This window comes from Saccoglossus kowalevskii, chromosome 20 (assembly GCF_978046115.1).
Source record: "Saccoglossus kowalevskii chromosome 20, keSacKowa6.1, whole genome shotgun sequence".
NCBI classification, from domain to species: domain Eukaryota; kingdom Metazoa; phylum Hemichordata; class Enteropneusta; family Harrimaniidae; genus Saccoglossus; species Saccoglossus kowalevskii.
Genome location: NC_140660.1, coordinates 27,545,121 through 27,560,979, shown reverse-complemented (window position 1 = coordinate 27,560,979; position 15,859 = coordinate 27,545,121). Strand labels below are relative to the sequence as shown.

At 33.8% G+C, this 15,859-nt stretch overlaps 1 protein-coding gene across 1 annotated transcript; it reads left to right on the top strand.

Moving 5' to 3' along the window:
• The first annotated feature begins 802 nt into the window (after positions 1-802).
• On the top strand, positions 803-7,626 carry LOC102801143 (BMP-binding endothelial regulator protein-like). The gene is made up of 7 exons (XM_006812271.3): positions 803-905; positions 3,002-3,105; positions 3,959-3,980; positions 5,038-5,355; positions 6,151-6,386; positions 6,490-6,776; positions 7,406-7,626. The coding sequence occupies exons 2-7, from the start codon at positions 3,043-3,045 to the stop codon at positions 7,413-7,415; spliced, it is 936 nt and encodes a 311-aa protein (XP_006812334.2). The 5' UTR covers positions 803-905; positions 3,002-3,042; the 3' UTR covers positions 7,416-7,626.
• The last annotated feature ends 8,233 nt before the right edge of the window (positions 7,627-15,859 follow it).

Sequence of the window (15,859 nt, the reverse complement as noted above, 5' to 3'; positions counted from 1 at the left end):
TGTGTCGAGTGAATTCCATTAAACGTGTCTTATTTACTTGAAGATTGCCAAATACATTTTGAAATGTTATATGAAATCCCGAGTTTGACATAAAATGTTTGAATGACCCTGTTTGAAATACTCATATTCCATATAATGAGTAATTCTAAAACGCATTGCAACAAGTTGGTTGAGTAAATACGTTGTCCATTTAAGCAATATATCTTGCTATCAATTTAAATAAACCAGAAAAAGACGTCATAGTTGGGGTTGAAATAGTATTGCTCGTACAGCTGTTCAAATATGTGTATTTGTACAACATTGTATGTTTATATTGTATGTTTATATGTAATTATAATTATATTTGTTTCCAAATTCAACCCTATCTCATGACGCCTCTTCAAAACATTCTATATTCTCAAATTATTCCTTGAGTGATGTAGCAGAATTGTTTTTCATGATTACGTAGTATATATTTAACCACATACGCTAGGGACTGCATTTCAAACATTACATAGATTATTGTCATGCGCTGATGACACCATGTTCCGGATATGATATGTGGAATAAAAAAAAAATATACCACCTATCTCGTTCAAAAATATAACTAATGGTTACTCCGACAACTCGGGTTCGATCTTCCAGATAATTATAATAGAGAATATATCATGTGATATGTACATGTCCGTCAAGCTTAGTATAGTCAACACCCTCCCAAAAACCGTTAGAACAAACTAGTGTTTATTAAATGAGAAGCACATATGGATGTTCCTCCATTGGACGATAAATTAAAATGCGTCACTGTTTTGAGAAATTCTACTAGATAAATTAATGCGTTTTGCTATAGAGCGACACGTTGCTGTTATCCACCGAGGCAGTTATCTACTGAAAAAAGACATCTACATTTGAGAGTTCAGTGCAGTCAGGTAATTATTTGTCTCATATACGTTTTTAATAGGAGATCGTTCGTCCGATAGGTTGAGTTGAGTAGATGGACATACGTCTGGTAATCAGTGCGTTATATATGCTGTGTAGAAACCCAGTTTTTGTTCTTGAATGAAACACACAATACAGCAACTTCAATTTAATTGTTAATTCAGTGATACTTTCTCGATCAAATCAAGGTTAATATACGTATTCATGTCAACTTTAATTTGCAAATAGTATTTTGTGTATCAACATTGCATAGCAAAGATATCTAAAAAAACATGGCTATTCAATCCCGTGTTGGCGTAGTTGGCTTGTTCTATTATTTTAAGTCTTTACTTTTAAAGCACAGATGTGGCACCGTGAACATTCTTATGATTCAGCGTTTGGGACAAACCACCATTAGACGTACATCAACTAAAATGTGTTTATCAAATTACAATTTATTTTTCCGTTTAATTTTCTTGATTGTCAATATCTTGACATTTCGTAGTACTGTCATTTTATCAATAACGTTTACACAATTAATCTGGTAAAATACATCGTTGGGATGATAATAGGAAGCAAATTACCGGACAAAATAAAATTATTTGGGTTTATCTTCAGACAGAACCAGACAGAAAAAACAGCGCAGTAATTAATGTCGTGCAATTTGAAATTGTTTCACAAAATAGAAATTCACATTATACAAGAATGTTATAATCACGTCAGTGAAAATTGTCTTTTTCATGTTTGGTACAGCATACATGCATATACGACCGGGGAATGGTGACAATCGCGAATATGTATGACTTATTGAATCTATTAAAGGCTTACAAATTAAATACACCGAGAAGTTTGTTTTATCGCTGTTAAATGTGTCCAAGACAACTGTTAGATTAAACTTGTACTTTTTAAATTTTTCGTTTAAATCTAGCCGCTCACCATTACGCTGCATATGCTGGTTTTAAATTTCACTTCCTATTATACACAGCATATTATGAGCCTACAATATACTATAATCACTGCAAAAAATACAATTATATTTGGCTTAGTGGAACCAACCAGAACCGGATATCGCCACGATTATGGGGATTCAACGTTTTATACTTTCTCGTTTGCTAATGAAAATTCGGCAAAGAGATGTTTGCAGTTATTGACTGTTCATATTATGAACAAGTGTTGTAACTTATTACTGGAATCACGTTGTACTTGGGTAATTGTCGTGTTTTCGACGTAAATTTGCTATGTGGTAGAATACATTTTTTTCAGTAATGGTTTTGTGAGTATATAATTTCCATACGTTTTATTGACGCTATATATATACTACAGTGTTTGGGCATTAGATGAGCTCCATCCGAAACGAGACAAGTCCATGTTGCCACGTCACCAACCTTTTAGAAATAAAAATAAAGCGTTCGTATCGTAGGCTTTGGCTATTTTATCAGGTTTTCGTCCATAACAGGTACACATATTTTTAGTCTGAGCGCCCGTTCATGAATATATAAAAATATTCATGAGAATTTGGAGTTCCGTTCAATTTGCACTGTTAATAATTTAATCGAAACGTATTTTGGGCTATAATACAGTTATCACCAACTATAGACCTGTTCATAATAATAATACTGAGTGAATAATTTTTTTCTGCCGTCTTGATAAAATTTACACTTATACAATATAAGCAAGGTAATGCATCATCAACCCTTGCAGTCACTGACATAAACACGTGATTACGAAGTGTCATGCTGCAACATCTAGCGATAATGTGAAGTTCTGAAAGTTCAAGTAGTGAAAGTTAGCATTTGCAATGATCCTTCAGCAAGATCAACTGTGTCTGTTCTTATTTGTTTATCAGAGAATCATAACAAAGGCCACAAAGGAGTTCAATCCAATGAAATACCGAGTAATGCTCAATAAATCCTCTATCCATCTATATAAGTATATAAGTCAGTGAACGCACCCAAAACTATTGTTGTTTTGTTCTAGTATTGTTGAAGTCAGATGCATAGCATCATCAATCACTCACACTTCTGTCACACGAGCATACTATCCAAGTATACTACTACTACCAGTATACATAATAAATTATTGTACTGCTACTAACACATCGTTTCAGCTTTTCCATAGATAAATACGTCTCGGAGATCAGAGTCAAATATGATGCTGTGTTTGATGGTAATTATTTCAATGGCCAGCTTCACACTTGCTGTTCCAAAAGAGGTAAGTTTAAATCATTAAACACTAAACTACATGTATTGCTTGGATTACTGAGCGTTTTAATCTAATACTTGCACTGCAATTATTCTAATATTATTTTGAGGAACTATGATGGAGCATTTTCACTTCTACTCACACTAAAATTGAAATCTGGCTGGGCCATGTTACACAAATAGAGCTATTGTTGTTGTACCCACATTTTGAATTCAGAATTTAGAGAATCACTTTCGTTGTCTTTGTGTCTAATCATCTTGCTGCGTATGCGTTTTTAGTGCCATAAATAAATTTGTTACACATAAAATATAAGAAATATATGTTGATATGTTAAATTTAAAATATAGAAAAAAATAATGTCAGTTTATTCTTCTTTCAAATCTACAAACCTGAACATAGCAGATTTTAAAATAGCAAATTTGAACACAGATCTTTAGTGGCGCTGTCCTGGACACAATGAACACCCCTTGTGTAAGGGATACAATTGTATGGGTCCATAACCCAGTCCGTTGGGCGAGATTACCCTTCGTTACCGATATGACATATGACGGTTCATATAACAATAGGCTATATTCAATGTTTCATGCCTACTTGAAATATTGCAGTCGTGTTCTGTTTATTGTTTATTTAAACATTGTTTATTTCAATTCGTCTTTTTTCTATTTTGATGTGTTGGCATTAGTTGTCGATATTTTTGCTTCCATTGAGGTACATTGATACATAATTGATTCATAATGAGTTTCTTCATCTAAAGCATCACAAAAACACTGTTGCACACAAATCAATACAATGTTTACAGCGTATGCCATGTATGTCTTTTATTATTCACTATTACTATATTCTATTATTTTATGTTTTCTAGAAATTGGCTGTAAAGCGAACAGGTAAGTATAATTCCTAAATATTGAATTGTTCAGCAATGGTTCATATTAATTAACAATAAAAGGATCATCACAAGCTTTAGTGAATATCTACATTGTTTGATGATATATTTAACATGGCCCCATTGTCACCAATTATCACATTGGAACTCCCTCACAGTTTCATTAAAAAGTTCACATAATAGAATTTATTATTTATAATAGAATTAATCAATTTAAAAAAGATTTAAAGACCCATCGCATAAGTAGTTACCTGGCATATCCATTTTTCTTGACTATTATTAATATTTTAGTTACTTTATTTTCCTTGTATTATATTTGCTAACGAGGGTATATTTCTTAGTTCCTTGGAAGATTTTGTTTATTGTTCTTTTCCCCTACCAATTCATTATTTATATTTTCTATTTTTGTTTGAATAGCTGTTTGATTCGTTTAATTGTTTCATAACAGCTTAAGTAATTATTATATCAACTGGTTACTTGGTTATTTTTTTTGGATAAATAGTTGTTGATGAATTGTATTACATATATATAGTTTTACTTGGTTATTTTTTTGGATAAATAGTTGTTGATGAATTGTATTACATATATATAGTTTTCTAGTACAGATTTAGAAATATAAATAGTTTCTGTCTGTCAATGACCTTTACACATAAGTTAACTAGAATGGCAGGGCTGTGGACTAGACTAGTTCAGTAGAACTATTTTCACAGACCTCATTTTTTTTACATTTTTTTACTATCTACTTAACTACTTGTATTTTTTGCTGATGAAAATAAACATATAATGACTAGTGATATAATGACATGTAATGCACCCCTCAAATGCGACATGTCCTTATAATTGAATAGTGTCCATAACAAATAGTGTTCACTCATTCAGAATATAGCTAATCATAATTTCTCATTTATGGATGACCACATATGAAAATGAGCAGCACTTCTATGTACCACGCTGAATATTGGTCACTAGGGGACGGTCTTTTATAAAGGATGTAAGAATCTAGCAATGACGATGTATATAATTCATTCACTAATTAAAATATGCATGTTTTTGGACAGGATGTGGTGGGAGCTTTTACATCAATGAAGGCGAGCAAAAGATAATTACTAGTCCTAATTATCCATCTAATTATGACAATAATCTTAACTGCCCTTGGATTGTCTCAACCAGCCCTGGAAATACTCTCGATGTGAATGCTGTAGATTTTAATATAGAAAACTTAGTGGATATGTTGATAATCCATGATGGGACTGAAGCTGTTCAATGGACTGGCAATTCTCTACCACCAAGCTACACATCAGTTTCCAACGAGTTAATATTCATATTCAGAACTGATTCTATGAATAATTACAAGGGATTTAAGTTAATTATTACAGGTAATATAAAAAAGGCAAAATTTACATTTCTTCTTTGTAATTCAAAGAAGTGTCAATTAGCTTGTGTTTCACGATAACTGTAGTCATTTGTAAAGATTATGTTATTGACTGACAAAATTATGTGAATAATTAATGATATTTCATTTCACTTGATACTGGACAACACTGAATATAGATAGACAATTATAACGTCGTGAAATACGAGTGTCCCTTTTCTGGCATTGATCTATCTGAGCCAAGGGTCACATATCAAGGATATATGTAATTTTTGTTGCATATCCCACTTTTGTGGCTATTTTGAAAAATTAGACGATCTGACGGTGTAAACTCTGAAAGTATTCGGGCACCACATATGTTGACATTGAATATATGAAATGAATATAACCATAATGTGAAGTAACACTCGGATGATAACTAGATAAACCATGAAATTTGCTGATTTTACTTGTCTACAGGCCGTGGTGGTTTTAGGTATTTTACTTGTATTTGAAATAGATCATGGGAATAGTATATTAGATTATGTTATTTAATGGTAGCTGTTGCTATGTTTTGATTTTTGATTTGAAAATAAGGCATGGAATAGTTTAGACATACCAGAGATTTGGGAAGATATATATTTCTAGATAGACCATAATACTTGTATGTGACATAGTCCCGTTTTGTATTGACTGATAAAATATTTATTAAGATGAACCATGTAATTTCCAAATGTATTATATCATTTGAAGATACACCTTAAAATGTGAAGGTCTTGTTTATATTCATCTACAATTATTTATATTATTTATCATATAGTGTCAGGCGGAAGTGAGAAAGGAGACCCTCATATGACGACATTTGATGGACGTCGATACAGTTTTCAAGGTCAATGCTGGTATACATTTTTCAAAGACTGCAGTGCACACCCCGATTTTGAAGTGATTAGTAAGTTCGGGCCAAGAGATGATATCAAGAATAAAACAAGAACGGTTTCTTTCAAAGTTACTGTCGGAGACCAGTATGTTATTGTTAATGGTCGCGATGTAGCTACAGTAAGTTATATCATATAATTAAGCATTCAATTAGTCTGCTAAATCTGTTTAAACTGTTTAAATAGAATAGTGCTGAGAGTATATACGATATTATATATTTCAGGGAAGCAAGAATAATGGTCACGTGTACTCACCTTTCATACATGTACAAGAAAATAATGACCTGATTACACTGGCGTTCACTTCCAAATATACAACTTTCACTCTGGAGTGGACACCGAGAAAGCATATGTTAAAAGCATCATTCTCTGGCACTGATTACAATGGCAAGCTCTGTGGTTTGATGGGTAATGCTGATGGTGATACACGTAATGATCTTCAGACGCCCGATGGTTTTGAAGTAAAGGACGTTACTGCGTTCGGTGAAAGCTGGAAAGTGAAGGGTGAAGTGTAAGTTTGTTATTTCTTTATTTTCTGCTTCGAAAAGTAGTCATACAGTCACTCATTTAAATAACCGAATCTTAAAAACGTGATGTATGGTTATTGTTATTTATACTGTCGTGAATGTATGTTACATATTTTGTGTAATATTTAGACTATTAGGATAAAATTGCGATGGTGATTATAAGGTGATACTTTTGTACTCAACTCCTCACAATTTACTAAAAATATAATAGTAATGTGTATTTCTGCAAAACTGTGCACATGTGTGTTGATATATTTTTGAGTTTTTAGTTACAGACAGCCAATTAACTCAAGATAAAACGGTTACTTGAAATGCAGTAAACCGCACTTTTTTTAGAAGTATACACATTGTTATATTTATATGCTCAGTAAACAAAATCATGTTTAGTTAAAAACAGGTGAAAAAGCTGTCATTATTTGTATAATATGATGCTCAAATTACAGTGCAAAGAAGAGAGCCTTGCCTTTTTGTTTTATAGAATTTTTTGTTCAGTTTAAAATCCTGAAGATATTACATATTTGACAATTCTACTTTGAAAATGACCGAGTACAAAAATAAGTTTAATTTAATTTGCAACATATTTAAAGAAATGTCATTTTTTGTTTCATTACAGGTGTGATTAAGAGTCTTCTAATAACAAATGCTGGACACAGGTTTAGATTTTTCAACGCATGTAATTTGAATTATTATGCTGTTGTAATTTGGCAATTCACAGGTATCGATTTCCGAGAATGCAATGGAACGGTGATAGTGGAATACGGGTTATATATAATCAAGCTTCAATTTAATGTTCAGCATAAAATAAATGGGAAATAAATGGTGAAAGATTGGAAACCAGTGTCGCTTTTTTTGTTACTAAATATGAGAACGGATTTGATAAATGATGCAACAAACACGTTGTATGTAGTATGGGTCTGATATCGACCACGTTATAACTGATAATATTATATTGTATGTACAAGGTCATGTCGGTATTGACTTCCATCAAATATTCCCATTCGGGGATATATAGTTTACCAACACCAGAAAGCGATCGTAAATTATATAGTGACCACGGGGAAGGGTGATACTACCCTCATATTACGTGTCAGTGTTCGCTCAGAAAATACTGAAGGAATTGGGAAATGTCTGTAATTATGTAAACTCGAATTCAATACTTAATGTCTGTCTGATAATTAAGGGGTGATAAAACACCTGTTCAAAACGTTCGTCATCTACTACACAAGCCCAAAAGATACATTTCTTGACAATCTGGAGTGAAAACCAGTTATAGATTCCAGATCGGTCGATGACATAATGATGTATGGATAATGACCGTTCTAGCGTAACTGGTATCACGCTTAACTGTACTCTACACTGTGTACAATTCTCATAAGCGAAGCCATCTTTCTGTTCAATACAGTGTATTGTGTTCGTGTACATAAAATGCGAGAAACAAATGTAAGCAATAACGCTATGTTTATATTTAATAGAGCGTCATCATCCCAAACGAATATCATGTTCTTTAAAGTTTTGTATACTACTTGCACAGTGCACAGTCTACTCAATGGATCAAATAACACATTCACCCAGAAATTCGGTGGTATTTGTTTAAGTATCTTAATTTTGCCAATAGTCACGATTTAAAAATATTATTTTACCCAGTTTTGCAGATTTTGAAATTTATGCCTATTTAAGAGGTTGAGGTTAAGGTTAAGGATGCCCAATGTGTTGGTCATTCTACAAGTATTAGCAAAGTGAACGTCTGAATGAAGAATACTCGGTTCACAAATAAACAAATTCGGATCAAGATGCCGTCACCCTAATCGCTAGACGGTGTTGAGGGATTATTCTTGCAGCCAGAAATATAATGATTTATGACATATCTCACAACGTTGACTTTGTGAATTTTCTGAGCTCGCCAATATGATTTTGTGTGAATATATGGGGAAAGAAGTGGAATATGATATAAATTACCATGTGTACGTAGTCATTGACGAAGTCATTAAATTTGAATCTTAAGTGTTTTCTTTTGCCTGAACAGAGTAAACGCAAAGGAAGTATTTGCCAAAATAAACAATACTACTTAAATCGTGTTACATATCGGATTGATAAAAAAAAGTGGCGGCCTTTCGATAAAATGTTCAGCTGCATAATCTGAATGTATGAATTAGTGTAAGCTGAGTGACACTGGCAAAGTGATACTGGTGATTATTTAAGTGCGCCTCGGATACTACATCACTTTTAAGATGTACTGTCACGTGCTATGATCACGTTGGGAAGACGCAAGTGTAGCTCGACGAGCCCCCAGTCAGATTTAACAAACCCGAGTTACGTTTATACGAGGATTGAACGTACTCATTTATTAAAGTTCATTAGTATATATATATATATATAGTACATCAAACAATAATAAGACATTCAAAAATTAATCGCATGCCAAGAAGAAAATGTACTCTCAAGTGAACACGCGTGTATCGCATTCAATATTCATGAAACAAATAATGTCAGTGTGGTCAGTGTGTAAACAAATATTTGATTTTTACATTTGGGGATTAATTAATATAGTACCAACAAGACGGTTGGAAAGGCTGTAAACTGTCGATTTGTTGTTCACATAAAGAGACCAACATGTGGGACATATGCCCTAAAATGTTTCTAACAATATTTCGTGTGCAAATCTCGGTTTTGTTAGTCGTTTAGGTATCAGTCAGCAGTATGTCAAAAATCCATATTGTTAAGATAGGTCTTCATAGACATTTCGTCATTCAACATAAACATTATAAACATGTTTAATAATTGTATATATAAACAAGTACTTCAAAATAAATTATGTATTATTTTGTGTCATCAACAAAATCGGAGATACACCATTGCCTAAGCAAATTGTGTTTATCTTTGGACAATTTTATTATCGGTGGTGACATTTTTTATCAATTCAGTGACTATTGTCAATAGCGTATAGGGAATATATTTACAAATTGGGCATTCACTTGTATTGTTACTTGAGTAGCCTACAGCTTGCATAAATTTACCTGTAGATATAGCCCCTTTAAGTAGACGCAATTGTATGTCACCTTAATTTTTAAGAAGTGTCGTAAATACATTTAAAATTTGGCTTAATGTCCGTGGATATACCAAGAATATCTCTCCATACGAAATCAAGTCTACTGTTATTAGTATCAGTGAATTAATTAGAAGATTGTAAATAACTTTGTTTTCAAACTTATGTAAACATTCAAACTTCTCATCATTATCAGAGCTGATATACAGTGTATAATTGTAGCGAGTAGTGTCAGGAAATGGAGCTCATCTGTTTTTTTCATGAAAGTAGTCCAGAAAGGGTAAGTCCGGGAAGCTAGATAAAATACCAGTGTGTAATAGTTCGATTTTGCACTTAAGTATGCGGGAAGAGTGCATGGTAATTCCAGTTTCCAGTGGTATCTCAAACTCATTATATCAATAATCTGGTTACTCCAGCACAGGCGAAGTGATCTGTAGAAAATGGTTGATTGTTGGAAGGGTTCAGAATCATAGAGTTATTATAAATTGGCTCGTTAAAGTATTCATGAATTTTAGAAGGTTTAATAGCTCGCTTAACTGTAATTGAGCTGAAGGAGGCAAGAAGTTCGTTATAGCGTTGAAGATATTTGATTCTGAATGCTTTAATATTGGATTCAATGTGAATAAACCCGAGATAATTTCACGAGCTACCCAGTGTTTACCTTGCCGCATAAAGTTGTTGAATTTGTTGGCAGCGTGTCGATTAAATCTTCGGGGGGCATAGAAATGAGGCGATGCCTCAGTTTGGATGCACAAAGCTGGTTGATGACTAGTACCCGACCACGGTATGAAATTGCTTCGCAAACTGACCACAGTAATGTAGTTTACAGAGAGAGAGAGAGAGAAAGAGAGAGTAGCCTTGTCGTATGCCACAATTAACATTTTAATGAGCCTTACCCAGGCAATGTATATTGTACTATAATTAATGAAAGTATTCAAGAGATTCTGGTGATGAACACAAACAAACGTGTTTCCTTGATCAATTGATATTATTGGTAACGGAATGTGTTGTTGTTTCGCGTAACACGTATTAAAATTGTTAGAAATATTTTTTCCGGAGAACTAACTTTGATCAATATGTATGATTTCGGCGAGCACAGAGCGAAACGGATAGACATTGTTTTGGTAAAAATGTTGTAGACGGTGCAAAGTAAAAATACAGAACACCATTTTCTAATTAAATTGTAATTGTTCCATCATAGATTACCAGTTCTAACATGGACTTGTTCACACCTTTGTATTGTTCCAGATTGAAAAAGAAGGTAGTTGCTGTGCCACTTTCGTGCAACTGCTTAAATCGTGACCGCACGGTGGCGCCCTGTAACTAGGATTTAATAAGTTTATTGAGCAAGGATTGGTTGTCAGTAATAAGCGATTGAACGTAATTACGAGTGGCGTCATTATTTCGACAGAATGTTTAGCAACTTTTAGATTTTGTGTTCGGGCTTTGCTGTACTGCTGTGAAAGCAATTTATTTGTCAGTTTACCTACGTCACAAGAATTTTGAATGACGCAAACTTACCGTTTTTTAAATGCCACTGCCTCCATAAGAGTTCAATGAGATAATTCTGTTCGTGTAATAATTGAGAGTTGAGGCACCATATCGCACTATGTTAGCGGCGATTTTTAGTTTGACAGGGGAGTGGTCAGAACTAATACCTGTTCCGTTAATAGCGGAAAGTATTTTCGTTGCAAGGTTCTTTGAAATGTAAATACGATCAGAACATCAAAACGTGCAGCCTCTGGTTCGGCCTTGGGTTCGGCGCGACTACGTTGGTCACCTCCAAGAATAGTTGTTCCAAATGTATCTAACGATTTCAAGAAGCGTTTAAACACTTTGAAGTTTTCTCTTCGTTCATTTGGAATAAAATAAGCTTGGAATTAATGAAATTTCTGATATTGTCATTAATACTGGCTTTGATATGCAATGCGTAACCGGATATAGTTTGATTGACCTGTAGGATGCTAACACAGCTTTTTTAATTCTATAGCAACTGTACCAGAGTTCAGTTCCAAGTGAGAGAACTGTATTTCACCCGCCAATTGATATGCCACGTGTGGTCATCTATGTTGGTTGTATGAGTTCCCCGCAAAAACTTAAATGTCAGAAGGAAGTTCAGTTTTCAAAAAGAAAAAGATTATCTCTTGTCCCTTTATGAAGGTGGAGGTAAATGTAATTTAAACAAATAAAAAAAAATATTTGCTTAGCCATCCCTTTCCAGTGATTTTACTGGCCCTAACATACACGAAATGGCCCCAGAAAAGTTATGATATACTCATTAATTTAAATGTTCACATAGAGCAGCATTTGCTATTGTACTACCCATTTTACAACAAATTGACCGTATCAAAATTGACTTTAACTGTCGCCATAGCTCTTTTATGTCGTCAATACCATACAAATACCAAGTATATTTATTATGTCATTAGATTGACACAAGCAGAGCTATTGACCAAAAGCTATGTATTATAGTGATAACGATACCATTTACCTCATTTGTTTGGACCATGCCAGTCACCAGTATGTTTTAATGGGTTTTAGCTTCATGCAAATGAACAGAAATGTATTGTGACTGTATACTTAGAGATAATTAACACTGAGTTATTTAACAAGCAAACTTCAAGAGTGAATGTTCATAACCATTTATAATTAATTGTATAATGAATATGTACAGTACAGTGACGATATTGTACATAATTTAACTTTTGAAGTTGAATTTATGTTAAGTGTGTGTGGGGATATAATCAATAGGTTGCACATTGATTAAAGGGCACAATTTTGGAACTAGTTTGTATTTATTTAAAATAGTCTAAAAATAATGTTAGCACCCACTAATAATAATAGGCTGAGAATCTCATATTTGACTAAGTTGAGAATTTATTGTATTTACAAATCAATATCATCATGATCATTACCATGAAGTACATTGTACAATCTGATTAAATATTTCACAGCTTTCAACGGAATCACCACTATCTGATTTAAGCAACTCTGTATTGAAAATCAATATTATCATAATCATTGTCACGATGAATCATCTTATTTCCAATATTACTCACTGTAATAAAATCAGTCCACAATGACACTGCCTTAAGTAATAATATCTGCTTCAACTGATCATTATAGGTATCTGATTTGGCAGTCATAATTTCAGATTTATTGTAATATTTGCTGTACAACGACCAAATTATAGGTATCTGATTTGGCAGTCATAATTTCAGATTTATTGTAATATTTGCTGTACAACGAACAAATGTTCCTTTGTTTTGTAATCACTTTAGGGTCGAAGGCCTTTAGTATTTGTGAATAAAGACCATATATAATAATAAAAAAAAGATTTGGCAGACATATGTCACTTCACGTGGAACAACGTCAACAAATCAATGCCAGATCTAAACTTTGTCATTTCGGGGTTGGCTCTGAAAAGTTTCTGTCCGACAAAATCATTGTAATTATTAATGTTAACAATAAATCCCTGTTTTAAATCTAATCTGTTAATTTATAAAGTTTATTTTATTAATTTTATTTATATTTGACACGTGCATAATAAATAAAATGACATCTATTTATTATGATAAAAACATGATTTACATCAATATTATAAAATTAAGGTTTAAGAATTGTGCCTTTTAACCTACATCAAAACTTTTACGTTGTCCCTAAGTTGCATAGTTGACATAAATACACTCTTAGTTTTAAATAGATACAACATACTTTAGTTTTTCATACAATGAAATATTAAATACTGACAGAATCAGAATCCATCCACTATTTGGGTAAGAAAATGTTGCTTCTAAAAATGCACATTCAAACATACAATTACCAATACTGTTCCATTAGATATAAATTGAACCTGACTTTTCTTTGATACAGCAAAAAAAGTGGTAAATCATTTGTCTCCCCGTTCCCATTACTCCTCAGAGACAGCCTCGTTTTGCCTTGGGCTAGGATATAACAAAACAATAATAAACACATCAATACAAAAGACTCACTCCACGGATCTACATTTGTTGTTGTTGCTTGTATTCATTCTAAATACAAGTAAATGTTTATCAAATATTTGCTTACAAAAAAAGGTTATAGTCCATGTCTTTGAAAAAGAAAAACATGACTATTATACATTACGAACTAAATAATATTGATATCTTTTATTATATCATATCAACCACTTTCCATTTAGTGTAGTCTTAAAAAATAGTATACATATCAGTATGAAGTATTTTTCACATTTTTTAGTTTTGTTCTGTTTCAACTTATGTCACTGTTATTATAAAAAATGTTTACTATATATATATATATATATGGAATTTGAACATGAACGATCCAGGTATAAAGAAATGTGATCCATGCTTTATGGATCTGATTCCTGGCATGTCCAGAAATGTGGCTCTTATCGTTCCAGGTATGTTAAGAGTTGTGTCTATGATCGATCCAGGCATCAAGAGTTTTATGGTTCTGGTCGATCCAGTCATCAAGAGAAGTGACTCTAATCGATCCAGGCATGCCAAGAGATGTGCCTCTGGCCGAACCAGACATGTCAAAAAGAGGTGACTATGTTCTATCCAGTCACCAAGGAATGTGGGCTCTAATGACCCAGGCATGTCAAGATATGTAGCTATGATCAATCCAGGCATATCCAGAGTTTGGGCTCTGATCGATCCAGGCATGTCAAAACATGTGGCTCTGATCCAACCAGGCACGTCAAGAGATGTGCTTAGATCAATCCAGTCAACAGTTGTGGCTCTGATCAATCTCGTCAATAAGAGATGTGGCTCTGATCAATCTCGTCAATAAGAGATGTGGCTCTGATCAATCTCGTCAACAAGAGATGTGGCTCTGATCAATCCAGGCATATCAAGAGATGTGGCTCTGATCAATGCTGTCAGCAAGAGATGTGGTTCTAATCAATCCAGGCATACCAAGAGATGTAGCTCTGATCAATCCAGACTTGTCAACAGATGTTGCTTTGATCGATCCATGCATATCAAAAGTTGTGCCTCTGATCAATCCCGTCAACAAGAGATGTGGCTCTGATCAATCCAGGCATTTCAAAAGATCAAGGCATGCCAATACCTGTGATGAAGGATGAGTTATCTTGCTTCTGCCAAGTCAAGACATTCAGTTTCCATCACCACTCTGGATGACCAGAAAACGCTTGCTTAATTTTCAGAAACATATTCTCATAGGTTGCCAACTCGTTGTAATGCCAAACTTTGTACACCTTGGTGATGCGATACCCCACTTCAGCTTTTTTTCAATTCCAGTCTGCACCCAACACCAATCAGCTGACTTGCATTGACACCGTTGTGCTTATTCGTGCTCTCCGTGCATTTGGAAAAAGAGTGGGAACAACAATTAATTGTAGGTATATACAATCTTCTCAGAGGCAAATCGTTACACTTGATAATACCTAATGTCGGGTGCCCAACTGGATATCTCAAGGTATTATTGATGTATGGATAGATGAACCAGTAGTCAACAAATTCTATCTTGTAACATTCCTTGATCTCGAAATACAGACACAGGGCATTGATACGATCACCGGAGAAAGACTCCCTAACTCTGGTGGGGATTGAGATACTTAAATTTCGCTCTCATTTAATACTTTGTGCCGAGATCTAATGGCAGCTCCGCGCGTTTCAGTATGTATCAGGTGTTCGAGTTTTAGTTTTTTCTCGGCGAGTGTTCTGCTCACTGAAGGGTGTGTTTTGCGTTCGTTTTCCATCCTTTGAACTTCGTCACAAAGTATTCGTTTTCCGTTACGAAAATTATTTGCGATGTATGAGATGTATTGTTTAGTCAGTTGTTTGATATTAAGTTTTCCATATCCCACCAATGTTGTAACGATTAAAAGCGTGTTTTTGTCTCCGCCAAGTCAATCAATATTCAGTAAAAATATTGCAATACTCCTGGTCATCAAGAAGTTTTGTGTTAAACGACCAGGTGGTACTGCGGTGAGAAATATTCTCAAGTGACAATGACACAGTAATGAGTGAGTGATCAGCAAAATGATAGTTATTATGT

Coding starts and splice junctions, on each gene's coding strand:
- LOC102801143 (XM_006812271.3), top strand. CDS start 3,043: ATGATGCTGTGTTTGATGGTAATTATTTCAATGGCCAGCTTCACACTT. Junction 3,106..3,958: donor CACTTGCTGTTCCAAAAGAG/GTAAGTTTAAAT, acceptor TATGTTTTCTAG/AAATTGGCTGTAAAGCGAAC. Junction 5,356..6,150: donor ATTTAAGTTAATTATTACAG/GTAATATAAAAA, acceptor TTTATCATATAG/TGTCAGGCGGAAGTGAGAAA.